Below are 25,161 nucleotides of genomic sequence, written 5' to 3'. Positions count from 1 at the left end.
TAGCTCGTCCAAATCGTTGTCCATCAGCAAAACAAACTCGCCCACACTAGTGGGCAGGGTTTGCAAATGTATAGAACCAAATTTGCACGCTAAATGGAACCTCATTGCCCTCCTACCAAGTTTTTTTTTTTTTAACCGAGTTGCGCGCACACACACACACACACACACACACACACACACACACACACACACACACACACACACACACACACACACACACACACACACACACACACACACATGTTCTGCCATGGTGTGTGGCTGTAATAAATAAATAGAGAGTGAAGACGTTTCCCTCAGTTAGCTCCCCATTAGGAAATAAGGTTTATTGGTTTATTAGTGTGATATCTGTGGTAATGTACTTCTGCCCGAACACAGCCAGATGGATCATTTGATTTGTCTGTGTAATTTCATGCACTTTTCCCAGCCGTTAGAGGTACATTAGAGTATCGTCTCTGCTCTATTTGAGAATTACACACATTACCGGAGGAGCCAAACGTATTACAAAATGTGTGTCAGTTCACTGCTACACTGAAAACTGATATTTTGCCTTCGTTATGTGCTGTGTTTGGAAATTTTTGCAGAACTAATATGTAACTAAAACTTATATGTGTATTGTTGACCCCTTGGGCTTTATTTTCCACGTAGACTGCAATTTAAAATTGTACTTAAAAACAAACAGAATTTCATCAGAGGTTTTATTTTTGCAGTTATTTGTTGGGTTAAATTGGAAAACATAACTCACTGTTATGGTTACACATCCATTCCAAAACACTTACTTCGTCCACAAGGACGTAATAAAATCATCGGTGAGGTGAGGGGGAGATGATGGTTTAGTGGTTAAGCGTTGAGCTTTGGACCAGAGGATCCTCAGTTCAAAACCCAGCCAGACCAGAAAATCCACTCGGGTGCTCAGGCAAGGTCCTTAATACCCTATTTCTCTTGGTGTGTAGTGAGCGCCTTGCATGGCAGCACCCTGACTTCGGTGTGTGAGTATGTTTGTATGATTGGGTGAATGTGAGGCATCATTGTAAAGTGCTATATAAATGCAGTCCATTTATCAGAGTTTATATATCTGTCTGTCTGTCTGTTAGCAGGATTACGTCAAAACTACTGCACGGATTTTGATGAAACTTTCACCACAGATAGATATTAGGCTATGGAAGACTCCATTAAATTTTGGAAGTGATCCAGATCCAGATTCTGGATCAAGATTTCACTTTATACAGGCTTTGAAGAATTACGTCAAAACTACTTCACGGATTCACACCAAATTTTCACCACAGATAGATATTAGGGCATGAAAGACTCCATTAATTTTGGGAGGTGATCCGCATCTGAATCTGGATTCTGGATCAAGATTTCACTTTATATACACTTTGAAGGATTATGTCAAAACTACTTCACGGATTCTCACCACATTTTCACCACAGATAGATATTAGGGCATGGAAGACTCCACTGAATTTTGGAGTTAATCCAGATCCAGATTGGTGGACGTCAAAAATCTCGGATTGCTCTTCAACAAAATTCTTTGCTCGCCAACATTGTGCATTGTTATTGTCATTTTATGACTTTTCTAACTTTAAAGCTGACCTGTTTTGCGCCTGTCACAACAACTACAAACAGAACTATTAGGATCCAGTTGAATCTTGTAGAGGAACAGCAAACATAAACCGTTTCTGTGTGTCCAGGTGGACGAACAGTTAGCGCTGCTCCAACATGAGAAAGTGGACCTGGTGAAGAGGCTGGAGGAGGACCAGGAGGACCTCAATGAACTCATGAAAAAACATAAGGCACTCATTGCACAGGTACTGATTAACACTACTGTTGTTTTTTCTGTAAATGAGGTTATTTATTTGTAAGCTGTGTCTTATGTAGGTTTGGTTGTTAACACCTTTACCAAACTTAGTGATGAGGTTAACCAATGCTTGGAGTAAATAAATACACTGTAGAATTTCTGTTGTTTTTATTCAGTAAATATAATAAATACCTTTACACAACAAACTGTTAAATTTTATTTTATAAAGCTTTTCAACTTAGAATTTTTTTGCCTTTTAAACTAGAAAATCAACAGTATTTTTATTTATTTGCTACATTAACATTATCATGCTGTTTTAAAGCTATTGCTGTAGAATTGAAATCCACTCGATGAGGTTTTGTTGTGCTGCTCCCCTTTTGCTCAGTGCCACCACAGGTGGTTCAGCATGAGATGCACATGTTCATCTGTTTTTTCTAAACCTACTCTCACAAAAACTGCATGTTGTATAACACTTGAGTACTTAATTTGAGCCAGAAATTTTTATTTTTTTATTTTTTGTTATGCATTTTTGCAAATTAAGTGATTTTCAAGTGAAGATGTTACATCTGGCTGACAGCCAGTATAATTATGCAACAGGCTCCAACTCTCTTCAGCCTCACAATATAAATACTAGGTTGAATCAGTAAATATATATATTTAAAAATTATTCATGAATGTGGAAGAAAGGAATAGGACAAATGTGTCTCACAGTGCAGGACCTGTTACATTTCCAGGTGTCCCTCAGGCCAGTTTTGTCAGTTGTGTCAGATTGATTATGGCATCAAATTATTCCCAAAATATCAACTGTTTTTCTTTTGCATTAAGTCACCTTAAGTTGAAACAGAGATATTCAGCATGGCTTATTTACTGTACATTCTCTTCAGTTTATCACTTCAGTATAATAATTTAGCTGCTCCTGAAATACAGCGAGCGGCCTGTTTCTGAGGGTCAAATGTAAAAACTGCATTTTCTGGTTATTTTCAGGAAAAATTTTGAATTGGAGCAAATATAAACTTAAGGTTTCTGAGTAATTCAAGCCCAAACTTTGATCTATAGCCTCAGTGGTTGTTGCAAACAGAGTAAATCCCGTACAGTACTCGATGCCTGTCTGGCCGCTGATTATCCCCAGAGATGGAACATGAAGTGGTGGGAGAAACCAAGATTCCCTCTGGATGGGACTCAAGGGGCAACTTTAAACAACCAAGACTACTACCCATTTACAGCTGGGTGAACTAAAGTGGGCACACCTGCAGTCAGTATGTTGGTAGGCCAACTTGTGTGCTACAGAGCCACTACAGAATTTGTTGTTTTTGTTCTGTATCGTGATGGTCGTACTCCAATTTCAGACAGAGCATCATGAGGCCTATGGCCTGTCTTGCAAATAATTTGACACCAACATGAAGAATTAAATCCGGAAAACCTGCAGCTCCTGACATGTGCAGAACATCCTCAGAAGGATGCATGGGAAGATGGGGATGCAAAATATTACACATGTTAGATAAAAATTGAATTGCATTCATTTGCTGATGATATGCATGTGTTCTGTAGTGGGGATCATTTGGGTCAGCTTTTGGATATGGCAGAGAAGGAACTACAGAAATTTGAACAATGGTTTGATTCAAACTAATTATCACTTCATCTTGGTAAAACAAAGTGTATTATATTTGGAAATAAGCCCAGGAATTCAAGAAGAAACTTAATAATACATGATGTTGAAACTGAAATTGTAACTGAAACAAAATTTCTTGGAATTATTATTGATGATAAATTAAGCTGGAAAACACACATAAATTATGTTAAATCCAAAATGTCAAAATCCATTGCAGTTCTGTACAAAGCCCAAGAGTTCCTCTCTCAGTATCACTAACCACTTTATGTTATGCATTAATCGCTCCATATATGACATACTGCATTATTTGGGGAAACACTAATTCAATATTTTTATTGCAAAAGAAAGCCATAAGAATGATCAGTAATAAACCTTACCGTGAGCCAACAAACCCACTGTTTATCTGTTTAAACATTCTGAAATTCAAGGATTTAGTTGATTGTATTACTGTAAAAAGCAAAAAAAGAGAAAAAACTAAACAAACATTTACCTCAACATGTCCAAAATATGTTTAAAATGAAGGACTCCAGTTATAATTTGAGAGGAACATTATTATTTGATAAACCGAGGACATGAAAAAAAAATCAGTTTTAAAAGACTTTATAAAAATAATAGAATTTCTCATTACAGTATGGTCAATTAATTGAGTTTGTACTATTACTTTTGGATTGTGCATTCTGCATTATTATTTATTTTGTTGTGATGAGAAATTTAACTTCACTGATTCGTTTCAAATGTTTGTGTTTTGTTCTTTTCATATTTGTATTTGTTGTCATGAGTATATTTTCTTAAGGTAAAATTGGCAGGTTTATACTGTATAAGCTTTTGCTTCTGCCTACACCCTTTTGGTCACATTGGCTAACTGAGAAATCAGGGTTTTTTTGTGCTGAGGAGGGTTTTTTGTGTGTGTGTGTGTGTGTGTTTGTCAAAATAAATGAATTCATTAATTCAAAATAATTATTATTAATGGATTTTAAACTGGTCAGCTTGAGTCTCTTTGCATGTTGGTGTCGACAGAGTTCTTCTCCAGCTCTGTTTCTGACTTCAGCCTGACTCACATGGTGTGTGTGTGTGTGTGTGTGTGTGTGTGTGTGTGTGTGTGTGTGTGTGTGTGTGTGTGTGTGTGTGTGTGTGTGTGTGTGTGTGTGTGTGTGTGTGTGTGTGTGTGTGTGCTGTTTAGTCTTCCAGTGACATCACTCAGATCAGGGATCTACAGACCGAGCTGGAAGAGGTGAAGAAACAACGACATGTTCTTCAGGAAGAGGTAAACACAACCCAAATTAAAATTAGATGATATTTAACTTTCTTTTTACATATGTTGTTTTATCAGTCTGTATTTTAGGCAATAATACCGGACGGAGTTTCGCTTTGCAACTGTTTTTTTCTCACTTTTCACCTCCTCAACACAGCTTCAGCAGTGTGTGTCCAGAGTGCAGTACCTAGAGTCATCCACTGTGGGGCGCAGCATTGTCAGTAAACAGGAGGCGCGTGTATGTGACCTGGAAAATAAGCTGGAGTTTCAGAGAGGGCAAGTCAAGAGGTTTGAGGTGAGACCACCACACACCATCAGTGCCATGTCTCATTAGCCTTTGATTTCTGTCTCATCTCATCTCTACTCTGTGTGTGTCTTTTGTTTTTTCATTTATCTTTGATGTCTTTTTAGTAGAATGCAATGGGCCCCAAACCTGGGGTCTAAAGTTGCACCCTAGGCTCTATAGTTATCCTAACCAGATCTGGCATTGTATCCAAGGGCTTTCTTCAAGATGGTGATCGTTCCCTTAATCGCAGACAACTGCACCTCATGTGCACTTGGGTGACCGGGGATTGCCTCAAGGTATTTCTTCAGGTTCTTCTTCATCAGGCCTGTTGCTCCCACCACAACTGGGATGATATCGATGTCTTTCAATGACCATGTTGTTCTTAGGTCTTTTTTCAGGTCGTGGTATTTTGAGATCTTTCCCCTTTCAGCTCGATTCAGGCCGTAATCATTGGGGACTGTCACATCGATGATTTTAGCTGTTTTCTCTTGCTTGTTCCAGATGACAATATCAGGTTTGATTGCACCTCCTTCAATGTGTCTTCCTGCTGGGATCTCTTTGTCGTAGAAGATCGTTACTTTTCCGTTGGATGAGACTGGTGTTGGCTCGTGCTCCCAGACATGTTCTTTGACTTCCATCTCCAGTTCCTTGCAGATCTTCCAGTGGAGATATTGACAGATCGTGTTGTGTCTGGATGTATAATGCCCATCTGCCATGAGGATCTGGCATGCTGAAGTTAGATGGTTTATACTCTCAACAACTGTATGACAGAATCGGCATTTATCATTTTGTGAGATCCCTGCCATTTTTTTGAAGCCATTAGTTAGAAGTCCCTGATCTTGTGCTCCAATCAGAATTCTTTCTCCATCAAAACCAAGTTTTCCATTTTTTAGCCACTGCATTGATCCAACTTTGTCGATGTATTCCTTTTCGAGTTCTTCTTGGAAACGTCCGGCTCTTTTGTGTTGTTTCCATCTTTCCACTCGATGTTTTCCTTCTCTTTTGCTGTATTGTTCTCTGGTCTGTCTTGCAAGTTTTGTTGCAGGTGTGAGACTGTTGCTTTTTCTCTCTTGTAGAAGTTCTCCGCCAAAGTTTTTTGCCAGTTTAGTGATTGAGGTCCGTTCAGTTATGGCCTCGTGGTGTTGTGTGACCGTTTTTACGATTTCTTCTTCAGAGCTCTTTAAGTACTGTCCAATACTTATTATCGATGCTCTGTAGGCCTGGTTGATTTCAGTGAGACCCATACCGCCTTCTCTGCGAGGGAGATATATTCTGTCCATGCACTGATTTCTGTATGTGATTTTGTGGAGGGTGAGCATTTTCCTGGTTTTTGTGTCCAACTTATTAAGCTCACATTGTGGCCAGTTCACTATGCCAAACCCATAGGTCACCACTGGTATTGCAAACTGGTTTATGGCTGTGATCTTATTTTTTGGTGTGTGTGTGTGTGTGTGTGTATATCCAGGTGCTGGTGCTGCGTCTGCGGGACAGCGTGGTCCGTCTGGGAGAAGAGTTGGAGCAGAGTGCCCAGGCTGAGGCCCGGGAGAGAGAGAATGCCCGGTACTACCAGCAGCGCCTGCAGGACATGAGGCTGGAGATGGAAGAGCTCAATCAGAGAGAGCAGGACAGCAGCCGCAGGCGCATGGAGCTGGTAACACACTTACGTACCTATAGTCCTTCTCAGCTGCACACAACACAATACTTTTCCTCTGTCACGCAACCAGGATATAGACGCAAATGGCAGAACCTTATCCAGAGTGGAGATCCTTCATTTCCAAGGTTGTCATTTATCTTTTGTCAGAGACGCCAGCACCAAGTGGCAACCTCTGGTGCTGAAAAATGAAGCCAATGAAGAAGTGTCGGTGCATGCAGTTTTTCAAATGGCCACTTGAGGTTGGCTCCAAAAGCGACTCCGTCCCCTTAGAACCTTGTGTTACAATGTTCAACTTCAAAGCAGAAATGATTATGTTTGCAGAAGAACCTTTACACAATTCAGCCAATTAAATTGGGTTGATTTGATTTTGGCTAGGTCACTCTGGTCTTTCCAACACATCTTTTTACCCACATGTGGCTTGGTTGGGAGCTTGGCGGAGTCACACACTGCCGAGATTTTGATATCTAGAGCCGCCGCATTTCAGCTTCAAACTCATTCTTCAGGAAACCTGTGTGTGACATCACACAGGGTTTATGCATTATTTTTATAGTCTGTGCTCAGCATCTACTTTGGAACCACCTTGGCTTCTAAATATAAAACCCAAAGCCGGCCAACCTCATAGCCGAGCTGAGAACAAACATTACAGAGAGGTTGTTATTTTAAGAAACTTGGCAAGTAACATTTCTTTCAGGCTATAACAATAGTCTAAAAGCACACCCGACGCCTAAATTGCTCATTTTTCCCCTGATCTCATTACTAAAAACAACAGCTGGTGTATGATCGGGAATACTTTGAAGACGTCACTTTGATTATTGCACAGCGTGATCAGAGACGCTGTAACACCAGAAGTCGTTGTGGGGTCTCACAAAGGATGTAAATATGTAGATATGTTGATTAACTGACCAATCAAATGAAGCGAGTAACTGACAAATCAATTAGTAGCTCAGATGAAAATAAGAAACCAATTGTGAAGTTTAGCTGAAAGCGACTGACATTATTCTTTAGTTTTCAACACTCATCCAAGCAGCTTCTTTAGTCTCAAGGAAAACGATATGGAGGTCCAACACGTGGAGTCCTGGTCAGAATTATTGGCGCGCCTGAAGCTTAAGGGCAGATTTTAAAATATGTTTGGGAACAAACTCAAATGAATCCATTTAATATTTAATAAAATATTCAAAGTATATATATATATATATATATATATATATATATATATATATATATATATATATATATATATATATATATATATATATATATATATATATATATATAGAAATAAAATTTGACTTAGAATGTGCATGTAACAGAGTTATTGGTGTATAGCAAGTCCCTTCAGCTGCTCCATTGTTTTGCACTCGGGGTCGCCACAGCAAATCCAAGGTAGATCTGCATGTTGAATTGGCACAGGTTTTATGCCGGATACCCTTCTTGACGCAACTCCACATTACATGGAGAAATGTGGCAGGGGTGGGATTTGAACCCAGTGCCTTCTGAACTGAAACCAAGCGCATTAACCACTTGGCCACCATGCCTGGTGTATAATGAGGAGAAATCATCATCTCTGCAGCCAGTTTTGTTTTCACAAGTCAGGGGATGGACACGCGACCAGGTCAGAGTCACTGAATACATGTTGGACTTCATTTACTTAAGAAATACAAACAGTGTGGTACTGTCTGGTAAAAATGTCTGGAGGAGGCCGGTCGCAACTCTTCCAAATGAAGACAACATGAGCAAATGGAGAAAACACTTAGAAATACAACAACAACAACAATCAAACAAGCAAAAAGTGCATCAATTCAACACAAAGCTGCATAAAAACATTCTTGCAAATTGAATATCACTTCCAAATACTGAGAATACAAACATAAAGTACAGCACATGTAACAATTTAATTTGATAATGTGTCTGTTGGAAATTAAAACATGCACAAGCACAGCAAAGCTTCACAACCCAACAGAAGTAGTAGCAACCCAACAGAAGTAGTAGCAACCCAACAGAAGTAGTAACAACCCAACAGAAGTTGTAATAACCCGACAGAAGTAGTAGCAACCCAACACAAGTAGTAACAACCCAACAGAAGTCGTAATAACCCAACAGAAGTAGTAGAAACCCAACAGAAGTAGTAGAAACCCAACAGAAGTAGTAGCAACCCAACAGAAGTAGTAGAACCCAACAGAAGTAGGAACAACACAACAGAAGTAGTAACAACCCAACAGAAGTCGTAATAACCCAACAGAAGTAGTAGAAACCCAACAGAAGTAGTAGAAACCCAACAGAAGTAGTAGCAACCCAACAGAAGTAGTAGAACCCAACAGAAGTAGGAACAACACAACAGAAGTAATAACAACCCAACAGAAGTAGTAGCAACCCAACAGAAGTAGTAACAACCCAACAGAAGTCGTAATAACCCGACAGAAGTAGTAGCAACACAACAGAAGTTGTAACTACCCAACAGAAGTAGTAACAACACAACAGAAGTAATAACAACCCAACAGAAGTAGTAGCAACAGAACAGAAGTAGTAGCAACACAACAAAAGTAGTAGCAACATAACAGAAGTAGTAACAACCCAACAGAAGTAGTAAAAACCCAACAGAAGTAGTAACAACACAACAGAAGTAGTAGCAACCCAACAGAAGTAGTAGCAACCCAACAGAAGTAGTAGCAACCCAACAGAAGTAGTAGCAACCCAACAGAAGTAGTAACAACACAACAGAAGTAATAACAACCCAACAGAAGTAGTAGCAACCCAATAGAAGTAGTAACAAACCAACAGAAGTAGTAGCAACACAACAGAAGTAGTAACAACACAACAGAAGTAATAACAACCCAACAGAAGTAGTAGCAACCCAACAGAAGTAATAACAACCCAACAGAAGTAGTAGCAACCCAACAGAAGTAGTAGCAACCCAACAGAAGTAGTAACAACCCAACAGAAGTAGTAGCAACCCAACAGAAGTAGTAACAACACAACAGAAGTAGTAACAACCCAACAGAAGTAGTAACAACCCAACAGAAGTAGTAACAACCCAACAGAAGTAGTAACAGCACAACAGAAGTAGTAGCAACCCAACAGAAGTAGTAGCAACCCAACAGAAGTAGTAGCAACCCAACAGAAGTAGTAACAACCCAACAGACGTAGTAGCAACCCAACAGAAGTAGTAACAACCCAACAGAAGTAATAACAACACAACAGAAGTAGTAGCAACCCAACAGAAGTAATAACAACCCAACAGAAGTAGTAGCAACCCAACAGAAGTAGTAGCAACCCAACAGAAGTAATAACAACCCAACAGAAGTAGTAGCAACCCAACAGAAGTAGTAGCAACCCAACAGAAGTAGTAACAACACAACAGAAGTAGTAACAACACAAGAGAAGTAGTAACAACCCAACAGAAGTAGTAACAACACAACAGAAGTAGTAACAACACAACAGAAGTAGTAATCACAGCTCAATCTGAAGTTTCTACCCAGAGGAATTTAACTGACTTCTACTGTTCATTGCATTGTAAATAACAGAAAATAAACCAAAATAAAATCAGAAAATTTACACCTTGAAGATGAATCCATTAATCTGCTTAATAGTCAAATAGTCAAACCAACTGTCCAGCTTCTTGAATATGATTTTCTGTTTTTGTTATTTTGAATATAATATGAATTTTACTCTTTGCTTTTTGGCTGAAAGAGTAATTATTGAGAAAATAATGAGCAGATTACACCCAATGTTATGGAGCTCTGAGCTGATGAAGACGGTGCGGGAGTAATTATTCAGCTAGTAGCACATAGTAAGAGATCCACAGGCACAGATGACCTTTAATAACCTCCAAACGCTGTCAGGAGTCAACATTTTTATTCACACGCCGCCTCCTCGGCAGCATCCTTCACGTCATCCTGCCTTCTCTGTTTGCCGGTGATTAATCCTCATTGTCTCTCCAAGGTTTCGAACACACACACACACACACACACACACACACACACACACACACACACACACACACACACACACACACACACACACACACACACACACACACACACACACACACACACACACACACACACACTTATACATGCTTATGTGTCGCTATGACAACCACTACACCCACACCCGGCTCCTCAAAGCCAACAAAGCCAATAACTTTGAAAGCCAGACGCTTCATTGTACACGTGTGCATGCACGCGTGTGTGTGTGTGTGTATGTCAGGATGCTGAAGAGATGCAACAAATGTGAGAGAGACGAGATGAATTGATTAATCACTGTGTTCCGCCAGCGTCAGTGTGTGTACCTAACGTTTTCTTCCACTTTAATCGGCCGAAGCAGTACGAAGATGCGCTCTGCTGCACCTAATGTTTGTGTTTAAGGGAGACGCTGCGCCGCTGGGTGCTCGCTGTTTGACTGATGAAGTAATATGAACCAGAATGAAGGTAATTGCTGTCATAGAAGAGGCCTCAGGGTCTTTTCTGGCCGTTATGTGATGAAGCTACAGCAGGCGCGCTGAAGGTGAGCGCGTCACCTGCCTTCTGCTCAGCACACGGATAGAATTCTTAACTGACTCCTGTCTTATGGTGATGATGGAAAAAAAACTTAACCATTTTAACAGCATCACTGTTGTGATAAATGGTGCCCAGAGACGCGATGATGTTGCCATGGTAATGTGGCAGCTTTGATTGAAAGATCCAATAGCATTTGCACAGTGTTATGTAAAAAGTGGAACGCTCGGGCTGGTGTGCGTGCAGGGGTCCTCGGGCGCTGAGATGATGACACTGATTTCAGATTTTTGGCACCACAACAGAGTTGAACTCTGTTGTGACTTTAGGCTTGAATTTAAGTGTTTACATTCAGATCAGGTCAAACTGAGGAGGTCAAAAATAATAAAACAAACGAAAAGATGTTTTGTAATATGACATCAAGTTTGTAGGAATTGAACCTCAAAGAGTGCAACAAGGTCACCTAAGGTCAATGGTCATGTGACCAAGAGAAATTTGACATATGATTTCATGTAAGGTTCATATGTAGTTGGTCATGATGATTTTTGTGATTTTGCCTCTGTGCACCACACTTTAAATCTGACTGCACCTTATGTGTGCCTACATGTCAGTGTGTGTCTGTGTGTGTGTGCACTCAGGATGTGTGGGTGGGTGTTCTTTTTAAGCAGGGATGAATGGATGCATCCTATTTCATTTTTAATTTAATTTTCTTGCTGGTCTAACTGCGACCTCAGTACTTAGTTTCGTTCCTCCTCATGCACAGAATGGTTTGGAATGACAAATAAAAATCCTTGAATTCTTGAAATGAAACAATTAAGATGTGGTTGTAGTGTAGGTTTTCAGTTTGAATTCAAGGGTTTTATCACAGTAACATTACAGAGGGCACACTGGCTCACCGAGCGTGTCTTAAAGAGTGCACACTGGCTCTCTGAGCGTGTCTTACAGAGTGCACACTGGCTCTCCGAGCGTGTCTTACAGAGTGCACACTGGCTCACCAAGCGTGTCTTACAGAGGGCACACTGGCTCACCAAGCGTGTCTTAAAGAGTGCACACTGGCTCACCAAGCGTGTCCTACAGAGGGCACACTGGCTCTCTGAGTGTGTCTTAAAGAGTGCACACTGGCACACCGAGCGTGTCCTACAGAGGGCACACTGGCTCACCAAGCGTGTCTTACAGAGGGCACACTGGCTCTCTGAGTGTGTCTTACAGAGGGCACACTGGCTCACCGAGCGTGTCTTAAAGAGTGCACACTGGCTCACCAAGCGTGTCCTACAGAGGGCACACTGGCTCTCTGAGTGTGTCTTAAAGAGTGCACACTGGCACACCGAGCGTGTCCTACAGAGGGCACACTGGCTCACCAAGCGTGTCTTACAGAGGGCACACTGGCTCTCTGAGTGTGTCTTACAGAGGGCACACTGGCTCACCGAGCGTGTCTTACAGAGGGCACACTGGCTCTCTGAGTGTGTCTTACAGAGGGCACACTGGCTCACCGAGCGTGTCTTACAGAGGGCACACTGGCTCACCGAGTGTGTCTTACAGAGGGCACACTGGCTCTCTGAGTGTGTCTTACAGAGGGCACACTGGCTCACCGAGCGTGTTTTACAGAGGGCACACTGGCTCACCGAGCGTGTCTTACAGAGGGCACACTGGCTCACCGAGCGTGTCTTACAGAGGGCACAGTGGCTCACCGAGCGTGTCTTACAGAGGGCACACTGGCTCTCAGAGCGTATCTTACAGAGTGCACACTGGCTCACTGACTGTGGGAATCTTTTGGCACCACACAAATTGATTCAGTTAAGAGTCAGAAGGCTACAATTCATTTGGAAAACAGTTATTGATGCATGTTTTTTCTGTGCAGGATTATTTTTCCTGCCGTTGTGATGACTCTTTTTAAAATACTTTTTAAAGCAAAGTATTTGTAATGATCCATAATAAATTTATTTCCAATACATTCTTTAACAGCTCTACCATACTTGCACCTGTGTGGCTCTTACTCACTGATTCTAAATTAACCCGGGGGGTTGTTGGGCTAAAACCCACCTGTGTAAGTGTGCGCTGCTGTTGTGACTCCACTTCAGATGACAAGTATTCCAGCTAAATCAAATGTTAAAACATTTATATGCACCTCATCACGATGTACAGGCTAATGCACTAAGTCAGTGATTTTCAACCTTTTTTAAGCCGCGGCACCCTTTTTATATTTACAAAATCCTGCGGCACACCACCAGCCAAAACTAAAAACTAATTCATGCATTTATTTCCTCTAGGCTGGACTATTGTAATTCATTATTATCAGGTTGTCCTAAAAGTTCCCTAAAAAGCCTTCAGTTAATTCAAAATGCTGCAGCTAGAGTACTGACGGGGACTAGAAGGAGAGAGCATATCTCACCCATCTCACCCATATCTCTTCATTGGCTTCCTGTTAATTCTAGAATATAATTTAAAATTCTTCTTCTTACTTATAAGGTTTTGAATAATCAGGTCCCATCTTATCTTAGGGACCTCGTAGTACCATATCACCCCAATAGAGCGCTTCGCTCTCAGACTGCAGGCTTACTTGTAGTTCCTAGGGTTTGTAAGAGTAGAATGGGAGGCAGAGCCTTCAGCTTTCAGGCTCCTCTCCTGTGGAACCAGCTCCCAATTCAGATCAGGGAGACAGACACCCTCTCTACTTTTAAGATTAGGCTTAAAACTTTCCTTTTTGCTAAAGCTTATAGTTAGGGCTGGATCAGGTGACCCTGAACCATCCCTTAGTTATGCTGCTATAGACGTAGACTTCTGGGGGGTTCCCATGATGCACTGTTTCTGTCTCTTTTTGCTCTGTATGCACCACTCTGCATTTAATCATTAGTGATTGATCTCTGCTCCCCTCCACAGCATGTCTTTTTCCTGGTTCTCTCCCTCAGCCCCAACCAGTCCCAGCAGAAGACTGCCCCTCCCTGAGCCTGGTTCTGCTGGAGCTTTCTTCCTGTTAAAAGGGAGTTTTTCCTTCCCACTGTAGCCAAGTGCTTGCTCACAGGGGGTCGTTTTGACCGTTGGGGTTTTACATAATTATTGTATGGCCTTGCCTTACAATATAAAGCGCCTTGGGGCAACTGTTTGTTGTGATTTGGCACTATATAAAAAAATTGATTGATTGATTGATTGAATTCTACTACCTCTGGTTTTGCGCAAAACCCAATTATCGCAATAGAAAATTGATACAGAAAACACCGCATTTTGAAAATCCTCAAGCATTTTGCGCTCTGATCTCAAGTAGGGCTGTCACGATTAGGAATTTCTGGAGACGATTAATTGTCAGACAGATAATTGCGATTGACGAATATATTGTCTACTTTTTTTCCCCTTCTTTATATTCTACTATCGTAGTATAATTACACAACTCTGGAAGAACGTTTGGCTTCTGTGAGTGGAGAAACTGGGAATGGTGCAACATTTTTATTTTTATCTTCATTTTACATACAGTCCCAACTTTTTCTGAATTGTGGTTGTTTCTGTTGCATTTCTGAAATTGTTTCTCCTCATCAGTCACGTTTTTGTTGGGGAAGTGTAATGACACGGACCCACAACAGGGGGCGCAAATGAACGGTCAATAGATAGTCCAATAAATACAGTTTATTGTGGCAAATGTGCACAACAGGTCGAATACTGCTTTTAGACAGTCAATTACAAAATACAACAGGTGACGTGTGGGCAGGCCCGAGGGTAGGAGACGCCTATCCAGAGAAGAGCCGGGGCCCACAAGGTTCCGCCGCCAATGAAGACCTGCAGTATACTGAAGCCGCCAAATCCCGAGTCCCCAGGTGGCCTCTACTTCAGCTGTCAGATCCGGTACTGCTGGCAGGAACAAAAACAGGTTAATGGTGGGTGTGTGGACACCCAGTAAGCAGTCAGCAACACACAATGTTTATCCACTTGGAGGGAACACCTCCACCTCCAACTCTGGAACCAGTTAACGGCAGAGCCTGAGCTACTACTTAACGTAAGTGGAATGAGGAGTGAAGATCGTCACTCCCCCACCGTCCACAAACCCAGCTCCAGCTGTAAGTAGAGTTCCAGGTACTCCTGCAAAAAGTTCAGAACAAACAAGGTATGTGCGTTCGGCACAGAAACAATGGCTGAGAGAATTACCTGAGTGGTAAACTGATATCTCGGCAGAGATGTGGTGTCTCCTCCAGGCTTTTATGGTGCAGTGATGATGATTACTGACAGCTGGTAGTCCTGGCTCCTAGGTGGTGACTGCGCCGGGATGATGTTTTCTGGTGGATCCGACAGCTCCGCTCTGACTTCCTCTTCATGCACCCGGGACAGTGCGTCCGACCGCTGGTTCTTAGTCCCGGGCTGATAGGTGATCCTAAAGTCAAAACGGCCAAAAAAAAGAGACCAACGGGCTTGCCTGGGGTTCAGACGCTTAGCGGTCCGGATATACTCCAGGTTCCGATGGTTGGTGAAGACCGTGAATGGAACCACAGCTCCCTCCAACAAGTGTCTCCACTCCTCCAGGGCCTCCTTCACCGCCAGGAGCTCCCGATTGCCGACGTCATAATTCCACTCTGCTGGGGTCAACCTGCGGGAGAAATAGGCACAGGGGTGGAGTACCTTATCGGACTCCCCGCTCTGGGACAGCACAGCTCCTATCCCTGAGTCAGAGGCATCTACTTCCACAACAAACTGGCGGCTAGGATCAGGCTGCACCACAACTGGCGCAGTAGAGAACCGGCGTTTCAACTCCCTAAACGCGGCTTTGCACCGATCCGACCAGGTGAAGGGAACTTTTGGGGAGGTCAGGGCTGTCAGGGGACCAACAACCTGACTATAGCCCTTGATAAACCTCCGATAGAAATTAGCGAAGCCGAGGAACTGTTGCAGCTTCCTACGGCTTGCCGGTTGGGGCCAGTCTCTCACTGCCGCTACCTTGGCCGGATCAGGGGCGATGGAGTTGGAGGAGATTATGAACCCCAGGAAAGACAAAGAAGTATGGTGGAACTCGCACTTCTCGCCCTTCACAAACAGCCGGTTCTCCAACAACCGCTGCAGGACCTGACGTACATGCCTAACATGGGTCTCAGGATCCGGGGAGAAGATGAGGATATCGTCTAGGTATACAAAGACGAACCGATGCAGGAAGTCCCGCAAGACGTCATTTACTAATGCTTGGAACGTCGCAGGGGCATTAGTGAGGCCGAACGGCATGACCAGGTACTCAAAGTGACCTAAGGGGGTGTTAAATGCCGTCTTCCATTCGTCTCCCTTCCAGATCCGAACCAGGTGATACGCATTCCTAAGATCCAATTTAGTGAATATTTTGGCTCCATGCAGGGGGGTGAACACTGAATCCAACAGGGGCAACGGGTATCGGTTGCGAACTGTGATCTCGTTCAGCCCTCTGTAATCAATGCATGGACGGAGTCCACCGTCTTTCTTACCCACAAAAAAGAAACCTGCACCCATCGGGGAGGTGGAGTTCCGGATCAACCCGGCAGCTAATGAGTCCCGGATGTAGTTCTCCATTGATTCTCGCTCGGGGCGTGAGAGGTTGTACAGTTTACTGGACGGATACTCAGCACCCGGGATTAAATCAATGGCACAATCGTATGGTCGATGCGGGGGTAGAGTGAGTGCCAGATCTTTGCTGAAAACGTCAGCAAGATCATGGTACTCAACAGGCACCGTCGTGAGATTGGGGGGGACTCGAACCTCCTCTTTAGCAGTCACACCGGGTGGAACCGAGGATCGTAAACACTCCCGGTGGCAGGTTTCGCTCCATTGAGCCACAACCCCAGATGGCCAATCAATCCGGGGATTGTTCTTACTAATCCATGGATAGCCCAAAATTACTCTGGAGGTAGAAGGTGTCACAAAAAACACAATCTCCTCCCTGTGATTCCCAGACACAATCAGTGTTAAGGGCTGTGTCTGGTGTGTGATTAATGGAAGACGGGTGCCATCTAGTGCCCGTACCCTCACTGGTGAAGGAAGAGCCACTAGAGGGAGCCCTACTTCTGTAGCCCATCTGCTATCAAGCAGATTCCCTTCCGACCCCGTGTCAATCAGTGCTGGGGCTTGAAGGGTTAAATCCCCACAAAGGATCACAACTGAGATTCGTGCGGATTTTCGTGCAGTACCCGCGTGTGTGTTATGGCCCACCCTTACCCCAGTTTCTAAGGGTGAGCGTTGGTGTTTGACCGCTTGGGGCATTGTTTCTGCAGATGCTTGTTAGAGCCGCAGAAAAAGCACTCTCCGCGGGCCAGCCTCCTCTGTCTGTTTTGTAATTTTATTTTGGTCCTGCTCGTGTCCATAGCTTCATCAGCAGGGGGAGCTGTTGTCACACGGAGCACTCGGGCTCTGGAGCATGGGGAGGGCGGGGCTGCTTCGGAACGGGAAGGGAGAGGGGCGGCGCGTGCCCGGCCACGTCCTTCGTCTCGCTCCCGTCGACGTTCTTCCAATCGGTTGTCTAACCGTATAACCAGATCTATAAGCCCATCTAAATCCCGCGGCTCATCCTTAGCCACCAGATGCTCCTTCAGGACTGACGACAGTCTGTTTACGAAGGCGGCGCGGAGTGCAGCGGTATTCCAGCCAGATCTCGCAGCCGCTATGCGGAAGTCGACCGCATACTCAGCTGCACTCCGACGCCCCTGTCTCATTGACAGCAGCGTCGTAGAAGCAGTCTCGCCTCTGTTTGGGTGATCAAAGACTGTTCTGAACTCCCTCACAAACCCAGTATAAGAGGTAAGGAGCCATGAATTCTGCTCCCAGAGCGCCGTAGCCCAGGCGCATGCCTTGCCTCGAAGCAAATTAATTACATAAGCCACCCTGCTGGCGTCCGACTTGTACATCAAGGGACCCTGTGAAAAGACGAGCGAACACTGCATTAAAAAGTCCGCGCACGTCTCCACACAACCCCTGTACGGCTCTGGGGGACTTATGTATGCTTCAGGGGAAGGTGGGTGGGGTCGTTGAATGACCACTGAAATGTCTATATTCGACACCGGGTCAGCAGGAGGAGGAGCTGCAGCAGCGCCCTGAGTGCGCGCTTCCACCTGCGCGGTGAGAGCCTCCATTCTACGATTGAGGATGACGTTCTGCTCGGTCATTAGATCCAACCGAGCAGTAAAGGCAGTGAGGATTTTCTACAACTCACCAATCACGCCTCCTGCAGACGCCTGTGCACCCTGCTCTTCCATTGGCTGTTCAACTGGTGGTTGACGCCCCTCGGGATCCATGACGTTGGCCGAGATATCCTGTTGGGGAAGTGTAATGACACGGACCCACAACAGGGGGCGCAAATGAACAGTCAATAGATAGTCCAATAAATACAATTTATTGTGGCAAATGTGCACAACAGGTCGAATACTGCTTTTAGACAGTCAATTACAAAATACAACAGGTGACGTGTGGGCAGGCCCGAGGGTAGGAGACGCCTATCCAGAGAAGAGCCGGGGCCCACATGGCTCCGCCGCCAACGAAGACCTGCAGTATACTGAAGCCACCATCTCGGCAGAGATGTGGTGTCTCCTCCAGGCTTTTATGGTGCAGTGATGATGATTACTGACAGCTGGTAGTCCTGGCTCCTGGGTGGTGACTGCGCCCCCTGGTGCCTGAAACCCGACTACAGGCAGGGCGCCCTCTGGCGTTGGCCAGCAGTACCTCCTCTTCGGGCGGCCCACATAACAGTTTTGTGCTTAAACACTGCATTAAGCTCAAGATTGAACAAATAAATACCTTTGCGCACAGGCACAGACACAGACACACACACCGACAGCTCCGCATTTTAGACGGCTTTTGAAGAAGACGGCACTGTTTTAATCGGCCGTCAGCCTCCTTGTTATTGTCCCGCCTTAAGACGAGAGCGAGGCTGCAGCACAATGACGTCAGATTCTGAGTCGTTTTATGCTTTGTGGATAAAATAAATAATTCACGGTAATCGCGAATCTGAAAAATAATCGTGAATATGAAAAATAATCGCGATTGACGAATATTGTAATAATTGTGACAGCCCTACCCACGGCACCCCTGACGATCGATCACGGCACCCTAGGGTGCCACGGCACCCCGGTTGAGAATCACTGCTTAAACAGTAATGCCAACTGCAATAATACCAAAACTTTGTAAAGCCCAACTATACTTTGCTGGTAAAGGTAAATAAAAACATATTTTGCACAATTTGATCCCTTTAAGCACTTTTTACCAGTACACTTTTCTTACAATGTAACACTTTATAGAATGATTCTGTAATTTATTATGATTCTGTAAATTTATTCCTAAAGTGAATTAGACTCAAGATCAGCAGCTTCGTGTGTTTCTGAGCAGTACACAGTGTCAGGAAGTCAGTAAACCTGCATTGGAGCTGTATGGCTCCATTTCAGGGAGGTGATGGTCTAGTGGTTAAGTGTTGGGCTTGAGACCAGAGGATCCTCTGTTCAAACCCCAGCCTGACTGGAAAATTACTCAGGCCCCTTGGGCAAGGTCGTTCATTCCCAAGTTGCTCCCGGTGTGCATTGAGCACCTTGTATGGCAGCACCCTGGCATTGGTGTGTGAGTGTGTTTGTCTTAATGGGTGAATGTGAGGCATAATTGTAAAGCACTTTGAGCGTCTAATGCAGATGGAAAAATTAGAAAATTAGAAAAATACTCGTATAACCATGTGTTTAATAAAATGAGAGATCAAACAATAAAATATCCACATATTAAAGAAATAAGACACACAAATAATACAAAAGAACTACGACGAAACGTGGCCATGATTTCCCTCTTCTATTCTCACATGTGGAAACAAATAAAGGTGAATCCAAAACATCTTAGCAGCTCTTTTTTTTTTTTTTTAGGAAATGCAGGTAGAAGAGCTCAGCGCTGTCAGACAGACGTTACAGGCCGATCTGGAGACATCAATCCGCCGCATCGTGGACCTGCAGGCCGCCCTGGAGGACGTGGAGTCCAGCGATGAGAGCGATAGTGAGAGGTATCATCGTTAACCTTTCTGTCTCTGTGAAGAAAGCAACCTGATGATGTGTGGATGTAAAACTTAAAACCTTTCACTCCTCTGCCCTTTAATCCAGCATTCAAACAGCTGTGGAGTCCTTTACTCGAAAGAAAGACCTGTAAGAATCTGATGGATGTGTGTGTATGTGTGTGTGTGTGTGTGTGTGCGCGCGCGCGCGTGTGTGTGTGTGCGCGTGTGGGCTACATTTGTGTGCTTCCTGGTTACATGTTGTAAAGTTGTCTACGTGTGACCAGAACTTTCTGCCAGACCTTTAAGTGTCATCATTTAAAGGTTTATTTTGTTAGCGTCCAAATAGTCTGCATGACTACTAACGGATTATTAAAGGGGTGTTAAACAGGTATAGTCAGGACTTCATGTTAAACATCCTCAGTACAACACTTCTATGAATACAGATGTGGAAAATACCCGTCAACAAAATTTAAGAATGAAATCGTTAATTCTAGACTTCTGTGACATATGTTACAGAAGTCCTTATGTGAATATCTGCTTGTCCTGTGACACACACTCACATGACCTGTAGGAGAGAAACAGATGGTTCAATCACTCTTTCCATACCATTCTTTGGAGAAGCACTTTTTAATGTAAAGTGACAACAGAAGATGTCATTTCCTAGAGTTAGGCTGAAAATGGGCTTTTTAAGCATGTATAATTCCAGTGTTTATGGACCATTTTTGGCAACAAATGTTGCACAGGTATTTATTTTAAGACACCTGGTGACCTGCATTCGCTTCCCATTTCATTTGGTTCACCTCGCCAATACAGGCGTTTGTAGATGCCAGATTAACCTCATGCCAAACTACACCCAGGTATAGCCTGGTTTAGCCCAAAATATACCCCAGGATACAGCTCGGTCTAGTTTATACCCCAAGTTATATTTTGGGTTTGACCAGTCTTTACTCCTCTCGTCTAGGGTATATCCCCTGGTATTTTTCATCAATAAATCTGTATTTTAATGTCCAGAGTCTGTCTCCAATCATAATTAAAAAAAATAGCATGTTACTGGAACATCGAAGATCAACATGCATACTATAACAATGCAGTTGAGGCCACACACAATATTATAATATGTATTATGTTTAGGCCATTTTTTTATACAATAACCCCATTGTGCCTGTTACCTGGTCACATAATGAATACAATTGAGTGATCTTCAAATACACCTTGAAATGCAGCGAGACCCAGAGTTGTACTGTACCATCTCAGCTTACCCATCAACTCCAGCAGGCCTGCACCACAGTGTGGGACCCTCATGTGTTGCAAGGATGCAGACACACAGGGCAATACCCCCCCCATCCTCTACTAAGTAAACAAAGGACAGAGCTCCTTGGAAACAAACCTAGGTAAACTAGAGGGTTGCCTCCCCAGACTCTACCCAATCTCATGAAAAGTCAGTAAGGTATATCGTATATATTATATTCCAATTCTAAGGTGGAACTATGCCAGAGTAGAGTAGAGCCACTTAGGTGCCTGGTCTTGACAACCATTGACCTGTTGGTCTTCCGTGCCCCCAAAAAGGATCCCGGCTTGTGGTCTTTCCCAGCTGTCAACAGTTGTTTCCCTACCAGTGTTGCCACAGTTACTAAAAAGCAATCCAATTACTGATTAGCTACTGATTACTCCTTGAAAAAGTAACTTACTTACTTTACTGATTACTCAATTGTAAAAGTAACTGTTAGATTACGAGTTACTTTTTTAGTTACTTTCACCACCTGCTGATAACACTCCCTGCCACCTCAACATGAAAATGATAACCTTTTTTGCCAAAACTCATTTCATAGTCTCCCTTTCTTGACTTCAATGAACATAAATACTTGTTTTATAAAAAGTAAAATAAAAACATCTTTCCTGACCTCATATTTAACTGTTGACAGCACTGTGACAGTAAAACTTGCAGTTTCTAACCTACATTGTTTTTAAATGTAACTATTAAATTTGTTCTAACATTTTTGTAACATTTAAATTCTCTCTAAACATTTTAGTTGTTGAAATTATTATTATTATAAGTAGTATTAGTAGTAGTAGTAAAAAAAAAAGGCATAAAAACCGGACCTTTAATCTAGGGGTGTTGTGAGGAGGCCGCATCCCTCCCCCGCCCCACGTCCCCTTTCCGTCTGGATTCGCCCCTGCTTTGGCGTTTGAGCACAAACAATGGATAACTTTTATTTATGCAGAAAATATGATCACATATACAGGTAAGAAAATCATGTTTTTATGTCATGGTGTCCTCAGAAAGAGAGTTTAGGTGCATTTGAGTGGAAAAAAAGTGTTAGTTGTTGATGTGTCCTGGTGGATCAGCTGTTTTTAGCGAGGAGACAGAGTGGCTCAGCTCAGAGTTTTAAATAAATGGGGGAAAAGCATAAAAATGTCTTTGTAAAGCTCAGTGCAGGTGTGCTGTCAGAACCGCACTTTCAGAGATGAGGACGTGTTGTAGCTACTGCAGAAAACCACGGTTGAAAAGTTCGCAGCTCACTTAACGTGGGCAGTTCAGTCGAACCCCAACCCCCTGCCCACGGACCAAGTTTAATGCTGTGATCGTCCTGCAATAGTAACACACACTGACTTGGAGAAGTAACTGTAATCTGATTACTGATTTGAAAAGACTGACATGTTAGATTACTCGTTACTGAAAAAAGTGGTCAGATTAGAGTAATGCGTTACCGGCATCACTGTTCCCTGCAGTCACTGGAACTTTCCCGAGAGTCAGTCCAAAGACATCAGTCATCAGTGTGAGATACAAAATCAAAATATAATACTGTATTTGAGTTGTGGGGGAGGATAACCAGGGTTAGGGGTGTGTGATGGAGTCAAACATAATTAATACACACGGGTATAAACTGGACTGGCCCACAGTATACCCAGTGTACAAACTGGCATGCCGATTTTTACCTCAGGTATTATCTGAGCTGAGGTGCCGTGGCAGATCAGACCAACAATCAAACCATCAGATGATGGTGATAATCTGAGCAGTGGTAATATTTTGGGGTTTTGCCTTAATTCTTCATAGCATATATTCAACAAACTTGCACAAACATTCCTCTGAAATTTTGGGCCATATTTGGTCCATATCCAAATTTTGGGCAGTTGGAGGAGTCCATGACCTTTGTCAATGGCTGACTCCCATTGTGATGACCCCCCCCACGCTGTATACACAATTTATTTGTTTGCTGAGGATATGTATTTTGAAGAGTTTCAGCCAAAGAATAGAAACTCAAGAATGGAAGAAAGTATTTATTTTTGATGTGAAATAACAGGCAGTTTGTGAACTGTGCACGGGGTGAAATGAGCGTGACGGTCCGGTAGCCATGTGTTGGGTGAAATGTGGGGGGCACTCTGAGCATCCTTCGGCCAAATGTCTCGTGGGGAGATACTATGCTGTTCAGCATGCAACAAAATGCCCAATTACTATGCCACGCACATAAAAAAATAATCCAAGGTATTTAGAATAGTTCATATGCACGGATGGCGATACATCCATAATAAGGCATGCACTTACTAAAATGCTCCAGCCGAATGTCCCATGCTGTACTGCTCAACACAGAGCAACACTTCCCCCATTTCATCCTCCATCATGACATAGACATTGTGATTTTGCAATGACATTCACAACATCCAACTCTAATATTGACATGAGAGCATGACACAGTTCCCACACCAGCACACCAACACCCATCTGGATCTTACAGCAGAATTCCACACTCATCAGACCAGGCAACATTTTTTCTAACTTGCACTGTCCCATGTTGGTGAGCCCGTGGCCACTGTAGATGTGGTTTTCTGCTGCTGTCGTTCATCTGCTTCAAAGTTCAACATTTTGAACATTCAGACAGGCTCTTCTGCATAACTTTGTTGTGATAATTGATTATTTGAAGTCCAGGTGTCTTTTCCATCAACGCAAACAAATCTGGCTGCTCACATCCTTCTCTCTACACCTTGGAGGTGGTTGTGCATGTCCTTATCAGGTGGGCCGGTCACGGCACCCGTCGGCATCACCGCAATTGCTCTCACTGCCTCCGATGCGCTTACTGAGTCTGCGGGCTCGGTAAATGCAGCAGCAGGCCACTCACACCGCCCTCCTGTCTGCTGTGTGGAGCTGCGCCAAATCTGGCAACAGGTCCAGAGACTACGCTTGCTCTTTTGATGCGGATGTTGACCACAGCCACAGAGCTCCGTGGCCACCGAGAGAGGACTTGGATTCTTTGCGGGTCCGGCATCCGTACCCCAGGAGGCAGTGAACGAAGGGAGAGTTCTGCGTGTGTCTGTTTATAATCTTCTCGCCCAGAACAAAAAAAGAGTGTTTACACAGGAGAGAAAAGTGAGAAAATGTTAATGCCTGTTTGAGAAAAGTGTATAAAGTGTGTAGTGAGGGGTTTTACAGCCTTAAAACATCTATAATAATTGCAAAAAATAGCGCTGACGACTTTGCGGATTCTGCTTATCGCGGGTTATTTTTAGAACGTAACTCCTGCGATAAACGATATATATATACGAGTATATATATATATATATATATATATATATATATATATATATGAGTATATATATATATATATATATATATATTTGTCAGGAGAGTGTCTTGGTCATGCTGACATGTCTAAATGTAGTAAGTTTCTGTCACGTCACGTCTTTGACTTTATTCCATAATTCCACATATCTGGTATGAGACAGGTATACATACAGAGAAGCACAACACAAAACCAGAGAAACAAGAAGAAAAGAATAAAAAATTACAAACTAAAAATTATGGTAGAATCATTACAACACAAATTCATGTAAAATAGTGCATTTTTTGGCAGATGAAACTTTGCAATAATATAACAAGAGCAATTAGAGATTTCTGATGTCCACCAATTCAGATCCAGATCACCTCCAAAATTCAATGGAGTCTTCCATGCCCTAATATCTATCTGTGGTGAAAATGTGGTGAGAATCCGTGAAGTAGTTTTGATGTAATCCTTCAAAGCGTAGGGGAAGCCGGGGCACCGTGGATCAGAAATGTTGTTTTGTAGCAGCATAAACACATTATGCATAGGTTTAGGTCATTCTATTGTGGATTTAATACAGCA

The 25,161-nt window shown here is 43.1% G+C and overlaps 1 protein-coding gene across 2 annotated transcripts in view; it reads left to right on the top strand.

Annotated features, from left to right (window-relative positions):
- Positions 1-25,161, top strand: part of LOC117530120 (unconventional myosin-XVIIIb-like) — a 188,498-nt gene that overhangs the window by 138,501 nt on the left and 24,836 nt on the right. The window contains exons 36-41 of one of the 2 annotated variants that reach the window (XM_034193071.1): positions 1,694-1,810; positions 4,590-4,673; positions 4,819-4,956; positions 6,413-6,598; positions 19,920-20,053; positions 20,151-20,192. In XM_034193071.1, the coding sequence (XP_034048962.1) occupies positions 1,694-1,810; positions 4,590-4,673; positions 4,819-4,956; positions 6,413-6,598; positions 19,920-20,053; positions 20,151-20,192 (701 nt within the window). The remainder of the gene's footprint in view (positions 1-1,693; positions 1,811-4,589; positions 4,674-4,818; positions 4,957-6,412; positions 6,599-19,919; positions 20,054-20,150; positions 20,193-25,161) is intronic. The other variant, XM_034193072.1, reaches the window with a different exon arrangement.

The sequence above is a fragment of the Thalassophryne amazonica genome, chromosome 17 (genome assembly GCF_902500255.1).
Source record: "Thalassophryne amazonica chromosome 17, fThaAma1.1, whole genome shotgun sequence".
NCBI classification, from domain to species: domain Eukaryota; kingdom Metazoa; phylum Chordata; class Actinopteri; order Batrachoidiformes; family Batrachoididae; genus Thalassophryne; species Thalassophryne amazonica.
Note: the sequence above shows the minus strand (reverse complement) of the source record. Positions and strands in the feature narration are given on the sequence as shown.